This window comes from Syngnathus typhle, linkage group LG9 (genome assembly GCF_033458585.1).
Source record: "Syngnathus typhle isolate RoL2023-S1 ecotype Sweden linkage group LG9, RoL_Styp_1.0, whole genome shotgun sequence".
Taxonomy (NCBI): Eukaryota; Metazoa; Chordata; class Actinopteri; order Syngnathiformes; family Syngnathidae; genus Syngnathus; species Syngnathus typhle.
The window spans coordinates 2,347,447-2,356,471 of record NC_083746.1 but is presented as its reverse complement, the minus strand read 5'-3'; the positions used below and the strand labels follow the sequence as shown (position 1 = coordinate 2,356,471).

General features: G+C 43.2%; 2 protein-coding genes across 4 annotated transcripts; one reads left to right on the top strand and one right to left on the bottom strand.

The window, feature by feature from the left end:
* Window positions 1-52: 52 nt before the first annotated feature.
* Window positions 53-3,915, top strand: LOC133159707 (DCN1-like protein 1). Of its 3 annotated transcripts, none has more exons than XM_061286983.1 (7): window positions 53-114; window positions 920-1,136; window positions 1,902-2,070; window positions 2,235-2,365; window positions 2,624-2,706; window positions 2,785-2,881; window positions 2,972-3,915. In XM_061286983.1, exons 1-7 carry the CDS (start codon window positions 64-66, stop codon window positions 3,049-3,051), a joined length of 828 nt encoding a protein of 275 aa, XP_061142967.1. In that variant the 5' UTR covers window positions 53-63; the 3' UTR covers window positions 3,052-3,915. The 3 variants fall into 3 exon arrangements, with proteins under 3 accessions (XP_061142967.1, XP_061142968.1, XP_061142966.1); XM_061286984.1 differs by lacking the exon at window positions 53-114 and adding an exon at window positions 121-826; XM_061286982.1 differs by lacking the exon at window positions 53-114 and having other exon boundaries at window positions 121-1,136.
* A 286-nt stretch (window positions 3,916-4,201) lies between these two features.
* Window positions 4,202-7,711, bottom strand: lamp1b (lysosomal associated membrane protein 1b). The gene is made up of 6 exons (XM_061286985.1): window positions 7,347-7,711; window positions 6,453-6,634; window positions 6,252-6,377; window positions 6,086-6,152; window positions 5,760-5,927; window positions 4,202-5,685 (listed from the first exon to the last, which is right to left on the bottom strand). The coding sequence occupies exons 1-6, from the start codon at window positions 7,405-7,407 to the stop codon at window positions 5,546-5,548; spliced, it is 744 nt and encodes a 247-aa protein (XP_061142969.1). The 5' UTR covers window positions 7,408-7,711; the 3' UTR covers window positions 4,202-5,545.
* Window positions 7,712-9,025: the final 1,314 nt, after the last annotated feature.

Sequence of the window (9,025 nt, the reverse complement as noted above, 5' to 3'; positions counted from 1 at the left end):
GATCAAACAGTCAACGCCATGATAATTCATAAAGTTGCGCCTTCAACTCGTCCACTTCCGCGCATGCGCACAATGAGCAGCTCCCAACCTGGTAAACTAGCGATTGTGAAAATGGTAGGTAACCAAAATAAACACAATCCCCGCTCATCCTGTTCGCCCCCGCGCTGACTTTTAACACAAATTTTAACGATTCTCTCTTAAACGCTCGCGTCGCGTCCAAATCCCGCGCTGACCAACGATTGTCGTTTCTTTTGCCGATTCTCAACGGAAGGTCAGTTGTTGTTATTGGGGCAGCAGTAGCAGCAGCCAGCTAGCTAAGTAGCCACCCGCAACGTCTTTCTCGTGTCAAGCCTGCTAACACAACACAAGCTCGGCCACCGTAGTTACCATCCCCGAGCTACGACGCGCAAACTCCCTGCCACAATTCCACGCGTGTTCTTAACGTTCACACCACCTCGAAGCCAATATCCCGGCCGCAATGCTAACCCGGCGATCCCCATTGGCACCAACGTTATTACGCTGCCTTTGTTATACAGAGGTCGCTATAACGTAATTGTGCTTATGACAGTCTCGTGTGACTTTACAAGAAACGTGATGGACGTCCAGTTAAAAGCTGCTGGACAAAGATGGGCAACCTACGGCTCGTGGGCCTCGGAAGAGAGCTGAAAACAAATACCACACCCAGGGGAGCTGTTATTAAAGCCCCTCCAAATAGTCAGTGTGGCTCCCATTACATCAGGGGCCCGCCCTTGGGAGTGTTGCCGAGGACTAGATCCCAGTCCCCCATGCGTCCTGAATGCCTGTGGACGGTGCACTGTGCGCGCTGGTGTGTCTCTGCGCGCTGTTCTGTCTGTACTTGGTGTGGGCGCTGCGGGGTCTGCTGGCCGCTCACCGGCCCTTTGCCCTGTTGCCCGGCCAGCACAAGTTGAAGTCGTCGCAGAGGGACAAGGTGCGGCAGTTCATGTCCTTCACGCAAGCGGGTGAGAAGACAGCTGTCTACTGCCTCACGCAGAATGACTGGAAGCTGGAGGTGGCCACGGACAATTACTTCCAGAACCCCGACCTCTACTGCAAGGAGTCCATGAAGTCGTCCGTTGACCGCAAGAAGCTGGAGCAACTCTTCAACCGCTACAAAGGTAGGTGATGCTCTGACTATTTTTTCTCGCGGCCCGTCGTCATTTCGATGTCCCTCGTTGCGACGGAACTCATGTAATTGTATTGTCACATATACCGTATTTTCCAGCCTATAAGGCGCACTGGACTATAAGGCGCACCTTCAATGAATGGCCCATTTTAAAACTTTGTCCTTATATAAGGCGCACCGGACTATAAGGCGCACCATTAATGCATCATGTCAGATTTTTAATCCAAATCAAATCATTCTCCATTTTATCTTTTTTATTCCAACTTCAGACAGAAAAAAATACTTTATAATCATAAAATAATGATCCATAGTCTTTTTGAGTCATGATTCATAGTCTTCAGCGGGCCACTTATGATTGATTTCATGACACAATGCTTTGGGACAGTTTAAATTTAGGAATTCGGTCCATATATAAGGCGCACCGGTCTATTAGGCGCATTGTCGGCTTTTGAGAAAATTTTAGGTTTTTAGGTGCGCCTTTATAGGGCGTAAAATACGGTACTCAACAAATTGATGGATGTCGTTTTACGAAATATGAAAGCCAAGCCACAAATTTCTTTTGCAATCTTCTCATGATCTGATTATGACTCATGTTTGGTCGAATCTTGATGCGGCGAATGCTCTTATTCAATTAATAACTCAAATTGGGCGAGAAGATAAAGGAACCGTCGATTCCTTGCTTCATTTTACGATGAAGTCAAACAAACCAAGGCAGTCTCACAAGATCAAACTCAACGTAGTTACCATGTGCATCCAGATCCTCAGGATGAGAACAAGATCGGCATCGAGGGCATCCAGCAGTTTTGCGACGACTTGGTGTTGGATCCGGCCAGCATCAGCGTTCTGGTGGTGGCGTGGAAGTTTCGTGCCGCCACCCAGTGCGAGTTCTCCAAGAAGGAGTTCCTGGATGGCATGACAGAGCTCGGGTAAGCCTCTCGAAGGAACAAGTGTCATTGTGTATATGATCTCCTCAAGCACCTTGGCTTCAGTGGAGCAAGTGACTCATGTGTCACAGTTCAATTTGTTTGTCAGCAACATTATGGTTACGTTAGGCGTCTACCCCCCCCCACCCCACCCCTTCCCCTCGTAGGTGCGACAGCCCCGACAAGCTCAAGGCCCTTTTGCCAAGACTGGAGCAGGAGCTGAAAGACAGCGACAAGTTCAAGGACTTCTACCAGTTTACCTTCAACTTTGCCAAAAATCCTGGACAGAAGGGTTTAGGTAAGGAGAGTCACTCAACATTAGCAGGAGAGAACATGCAAGTGGGCAGATTCAAGGGTGCAGTGGAGGAAAAAAAAAAAGTTATAATCATGAGAATATCATTAATAGTCAATTTTGGGAAATTGTAAATTATGTTTTTTTTTTTTTTTAACTGCATTGGTTCAATTGTATTACATCATTTTGATTCACAGCAAGCTTCAGATGACTTGTAGGAAAAGTGTGTGTGTGGTGGTTCTACTTTTTTTTTTTTTCCTGCAGACTTGGAGATGGCTGTAGCTTACTGGAATTTGGTTCTGCTAGGAAGATTTAAGTTCCTCGACCTTTGGAATAGATTTCTTTTGGTGAGTCCAAACTTATGGAAGCAGTGTTGTTCAAGCAAAATCCAAAAAATCTTGATGACGACGGGTGTGTCATTTTAGGAGCATCATAAACGCTCTATCCCAAAAGACACTTGGAACTTGCTGTTGGACTTTGGTAACATGATCTCGGATGATTTGTCCAACTACGACGAGGAGGGTAAGGAACCCCAAAAATAGGCCCAAAAAAAAAAAAGGTCATTTGTTTTTTCTACTCTATTATCTAATCCATGTTTTTCTTTCCCCTTAGGAGCTTGGCCAGTGCTTATAGACGATTTTGTGGAATTCGCCCGACCCATCGTAACAGGAACAAAACGTAAAACTCTCTAAAAGACAAAGAACGGGGAAGGAGAATATTTCTTCATAGGTTTTCTTTTTGAAGGAGGAGGATTAGTTTTTTTTTTTTTTTTTCATTTAAACAATGGTGGCCAACAGCAGCACTTGGAGGAAAGTGCAGAGGGAAGGACATTGCCGGAATGATCCGTGCTCCTCGTGATCCTCGGAATCTTGCGAGTGCACTCCGCTCCAGGACGGACACTGACGCAGCGCCGAGACGAGCGTAAATGGACCGGAAAAGAAAAGACAAAGGAGTGCTCATGACACCAGCACCACAAATTGACCGTACATACTGTATTTACAAAAGAGAATTATATGAAGAATAATATAATTGTGATCCTGTTTATAAATCATTCTTTTATGTACACTTCAAAGATGTCTCATGGATTTGATATGATCTGTCCGTGCAATGCGTCGCCTTCAAGCTGCGATCGGCGGCGTCTCCGTTGGGACTTGATGTGATCTGTCCACACAAACAAAAAAACACAGATTTGCTTTCTTTTAAATTCCTTTCACCAAGGAAAGTTTTGTAGTAACCACTTGGAAAGTTTGCAATAGGGATGGGCTTTCAGAAATGATTAACCATCTCTTGAATTGATTTGTTGATTCACTCTAGTTTGCAGTTACAAACATTCAAGATGAATCGAATAATTGAACCCGAGGCATTGTTACTTGTTGGGGAGCGCTGCAGCAGTTTTGAGTTATTCTGAAGCTACACCGCTAAATAAATAATAAACCAGCCTTACTATTACAATTGATATCTTTCTGTTCAATAGTGTTACAGGTAGAGACATGAACATTCATGTAAGTACAGTATATTGTTCCATTTCAAGATCAATAAAAGCATGAGTTTTTTTCCATAGTCGTACATGGATTTAGCTCTTATCTGGTCTAGTTATCATGCCCAAGTCGTGTTAAAAAGTATTTAGCTTTCCAACTACCATTATAATGACCAACAAAAGTTGCATAAAAAAAAACAATTTAAATTTCTAAGCCAATAAAATGCAGTTTGAACGTTTGTATCAAAATGGAAAATTAATGAACCACATAAACGTCCTTGTGGAGGGACGTTTTGTGCCACGAGAGGGCGCCCCCAATGTCTGATTATCCCCATCTAAACTAAAGTGAAGGCAAACTAAAGGAGAAACTTTCAAATCACTTTTATTGACCATCAATTAGAAAACATCTCATATAATCAATTAAAACTAGCAGACACAAAAACACCAAAAAGGGATACAGTTGAGCGACAGTAAAGAATACGGTTCAGCATAATGCCATAACACATTTTACATACAAGAAAATGCAGGTACTGTACCTCTGGAGTAACATTACATCACGTGATGCAGCAGGGAAGGCACTGACTGATAAGAAACACTGACGCAAGCATTTTGGCCACTTGAGTTTGAAAAGTGAACGAAAGCACAAAGTGGACAAATAGTGTGTAACAGAATACTACTCCAATAACAAATGGGCAACATGCAGAGTTCCCTTGACTTGTGCAAATTCAGAATTGTAGTGAAAGTTGGACATATTTTTAAGGTTAAAAAAAAAAAAAAAAAGCTACTGAAATACATCGATCTAGGCGAGAGCTTTTAAGCATTCGCTCCTAACAAAAAAGGCAACCAAAAATATCTAATGGACACAGAGGGAAGCCCTGAGGCGTTCCCCAAAATGTTAAAACTTTTGATTGACTAACTTTGCTTCATCAATGGGGGAAAATTAGTACTCAGTTAATCGAGCCCAAACCCAGAATTCATGTGTTAATATTAAAAAGGTTAGCTATTTTTATTATTAATCAATAAAACAAGTGACCAGATGAAAGCCTTGACTGAGGATGCATCAAACGTCTGATTTAGGGACTGGCATTTGATTGATAATTTTTTTTATGGGAATTAACTGATCTTAAACGGCCACTGCCTATTTATCATGAAGAGTGTTTCAAGGATGCCAAAAAAGGGGGGGGACTGTGCAAAAGTCTATAATATAATGGGGAATAATCTAAGGCGTGGTAGTCATGCTCCCCCACCCCCCCAGTAGATGTGTGTAACAGCTACAACATTCCTATTGGGCCATTCCTGAGACTTCATAATCGTGACTAAACGAGCAGCCGACATTGAGGTACCTAGCGAGTCAATATGTGACCAAATGTGAAATTCAAACATCAGTTAATGTCCCTTAAACACAACCACTATAGGTTGCCACCCAAAGTGAGCAAAAGGTGCCCTGAAATTCCAGCATTCCCTTTACCAACCCAATAAATAGAACATAAAAGATTTTTCCGTTGCTTGCCAGATATTTCCTCACAAATCCAACATCCCTTTTATCAGTAAGCGTATGCATTCCCAGTGTTAAGGAAGGTTCTGGGCGTTCCCAGCGTTAGGCAAGGATACAGGAGTGTGGAGCACACGGAGAGTAGGCGGCGTGTCAAACGTGACAGTGGTTAATGGTGGCGAGGGAGATCTCGGGTTCTATTTGAGAGGATACCACTTCAAATGCTCTGGTAGCCAGCATGGCTCCTCCTCCTCCCGATGAGGTAGGCAACCAGCACGATGAGGACCAGGCCAGCCAGGGCCGCCCCGACCACGATGGCGATCAGCATGTCATCTTCATCCAGCTGGCAGTGCTCGGCTAAAACAGGGCGGGTGGCAACTGAGCTCAGGCTGGCAGGATAAATGAATAGTCACTTGCTGGAGATGGTTTACCTGCGCCAAACTTGTTCTGGGTGACGTTGAAGGGCTGCACCCGCAACTGGAAAGTGTTGATGGACAAGGCCTGGTCCACATTGAGAGTCTGCTCCTCGTGGCACATGTACGAGAATCCCAGGGTTCCCCGAAGGTAGTCCAGGCTGTTGTTACGTGCGAAAAAGGGCCCTGATGCAACACATGGGACAGTTTCTCGTAGGAGAACAAAGTGACCATCACTTTTACCGTCATTTAATTAGGATTAGGTTCTATCTCTTTTTAAAAAAGCCTCTTCAATGCAATTCTTTAGATCTGGGTGTACCTAATGGTGTGGCCAGAAAACTCACCTTTCATGTCTGGCCAATCTGCTGACAGAGAAATTTCACTCAGGTGGTACTTATTGGACGTAGCGTTCTGGAGGGAAGATGAGACGTTCATGTTTGCATTTATGACCTACCACCTTGTGGCGCTCTCATGAAAAGGAACACAGCTTTAAAAAAAAAAAAAACTTACAAGCATGAAGGAAAAGGTCAGGTTGGTTGTATCGGCGTCCGTGGAGAGTCGCAGCATTGCGCTGTCTGAGTCACATGATCCGGAAGCTTTTGTGGCGTTGGGCTCAAGGTTGACGACATGCACCGTCTGCAGATCCAGAGACTGACCGTTAAGCATTTTGCATTGGGAGAGATCAACAACAGCTCATCTGGATACAAGCACCTGGTTTGAGGAGGTGGAGTTGAAGGTGATGTTAAGCTGAAGGCCCATGTACGCCAGCAAGCAGACACTGCCATTGGTGCCGGTCACCTGGTAGTGCCCTGTCAGTGGTCTGCCAGGTTCTTTGTGCGGCGCCTTGGTGGGTGGTGCCACGGTAGCCAAACTCTGGTGCACGGCTATAGCGGCTTCAATCACATCACACAAACCAATATATTCATTTTCAATACTGCAAAAATAAATTCTCAATATCACAGGTGAGGCTTTTGGAGCAGTTGGGTCCTGTGGACTTTACAGAACCTGCATATTCATGATGTAATGCAACATGTTTCAATTATTTTCAATTTAAGCATCTTTATATTTGATTAAGCCTTTAACACTACTTTGGTATCGTTTTGGCATGTTTTTTTTGCAGTCGAAAAGCAAATTGAATATTTATTATTTCACGTATTCTGTACTTTGCATCTTGTTTCAGCTTTTTCATACGGAAGAATTAGACCTGCCAATCTATGCAAAACAAAATTGCACAGTATGGTCAAAAGATTAATGATGATTAGTCAAAATATTTGGTTTTATATATATATATAAACGCATGTATACTTTCACAATATACTTTCTTTGAATACTCCTTTGTGACGTCAGTTTTGGTCTACCGTTATCGTTTAAAATCTCATCATTGTCATGAAAACAAAAGGCAGATACTGGAACATGGAATAACAAACATACTTAATGACTAAGCAGCATGTCCCCGCTCCCAAAAAAAAAAACCCCAGTAATTTTATTAAAAGGACATTACATACAACTTGCTGGGTCACATGCATTATGATTCTGACCTTCCGTACTTACGTGATGTGGACAAAATGCGTGTTTTTTTTTTACCTCGGATAAATCAATACATACCTAAAACAAGATGCAGGGTAAATGTCAGCCACCGTGTGTGGACACCACCGGTTGTCGTCATGTTTGTCTCCCAGTTGGTTCTGGTGAGAGTGTGGACGAAAAAGAGCTCAACAACTTAAGCTAACAGAGCTAGTATGCTAACTATCTGAATGCTAACGTCAGCGTCAAAACGAGCCCGGAAAAACGAGTAAAACCTCTGGCACTGACAAAAAAAAAACGGTCAAAACGTTGCCGTTGCGCTCCAAAGTCCAGTTAAATAATCAAAGCTGTTGCGTTAGCGTTTGTCGACGGCCGAATTTGCGCTGCTTGATTTGGACCTCGACTTAAAGGAGCATGGCCAAAGACTGACAACAGGATCATGTGACTCCAGGTTATAAAACGCCTCAAAGGTCACGTGATGCAGAGTGCCGGTTTCCTATTCGATTACAGACATGTCAATCAGTAGAACGCCCCGCCCCCAAAACACTTTTTACTCCAGTAACCAATTTAAACAATTTAGGTAGATTCAATAAATGACTACATTATAATTCAGTGTTTCCCAAAATATGTTTGCGCTATGGCAGCAAGGATAATTCTAGAATCAGAGGTTAACAATCGTGATCAATTCCACTGCATTTCAACACAATTTCATTCTTAAATTTATGATTTACGAAAGTGTTATCAAATTAGATAAAGGTTATTTAAATGTTGAGCCACATCAAAACCATACGTCATTGGCACAGATATGTGCAATCAATAAATCATTCTTTTCAGAAAAATAAAATTTGCCCCAGAACCAGAAGACTGAGTGGATGCAGAACCAATTGCTTGATTTGGTAGCACGACCTAACTACAGTAACTAGCACTAAATAGAACATGCTTGCTTTTAGTTCAAAGTCTCTCGAGCCAAACTAAGGTTCTTGATCATTTCACTCTATTGCCTGAACTCTGTGCTCTCGTGTCTACAACATGAACAATCGCTCTAGTAGCATGACACCGACCTGTGACCTTTGGAACATAAACATTCAATCATCTAGTTTGATGATTGACACTGTCTAAACACAATATTACTTTGATAACATTGGTCAACAGAAGAATTTAATCAGAGATGGCTTTGTGTCCCTTTGCTCTGTCCCCGTCTGTCGCAGTGAAGAAAGGGTTGAGCGGAAAGGTGAAGTTCTCGATTTACCGGTCGATCCACGTTCCTACTCTCACCTACGGTCACGAGTTTTTGCTCATGACCGAAAGAACAAGATACAAGCAGCTGAAATGACTTTCCTCCGCAGGCTGTAAGGCTTATGTCCCACCAGAAGGAGGTCCAGGACACGCTGGAGAGACTCTGTCTCTCGGCCGGCCTGGGAACACCTTTGGCTTCTCCGGGATGAGCTGGAGGAAGTGGCTGGGGAGAGGAAAGTCTGGACTTCAAAAATACATTTTCAGTCGACCCCCAAGTTGAATTGTCCATGAATTATTGTCGAAAAGAGCAAGCCATTTTCAACATTTTACATTGGTCAGTAATTTGTGAAAATAACAACGGGGACTAACAAATAAAATAGAGTTGTGGGAAAAATGTGGAATTAACCAGATTGTGACATGAGAGTTTTCGGCCCGACATCAGCGACCATGTCTGTATTAAACTGTCAACAGGTGGACAAGGAGCACAGACCAAGGAGCAATTCATTGTCCATCGAAATGAAGCA

What these genes read in the sequence shown, in the direction of transcription:
- LOC133159707 (XM_061286982.1), top strand. Translation starts at nt 797, where the DNA reads ATGCCTGTGGACGGTGCACTGTGCGCGCTGGTGTGTCTCTGCGCGCTG. An exon ending in TCCTGGACAGAAGGGTTTAG is followed by an intron (nt 2,366 to 2,623) that starts GTAAGGAGAGTC and finishes TTTTTCCTGCAG; the next exon opens with ACTTGGAGATGGCTGTAGCT. An exon ending in TTTGGAATAGATTTCTTTTG is followed by an intron (nt 2,707 to 2,784) that starts GTGAGTCCAAAC and finishes GTGTCATTTTAG; the next exon opens with GAGCATCATAAACGCTCTAT.
- lamp1b (XM_061286985.1), bottom strand. Translation starts at nt 7,407, where the DNA reads ATGACGACAACCGGTGGTGTCCACACACGGTGGCTGACATTTACCCTG. An exon ending in ACTCCACCTCCTCAAACCAG is followed by an intron (nt 6,378 to 6,452) that starts GTGCTTGTATCC and finishes CTGGATCTGCAG; the next exon opens with ACGGTGCATGTCGTCAACCT. An exon ending in AGATTGGCCAGACATGAAAG is followed by an intron (nt 5,928 to 6,085) that starts GTGAGTTTTCTG and finishes GTGTTGCATCAG; the next exon opens with GGCCCTTTTTCGCACGTAAC.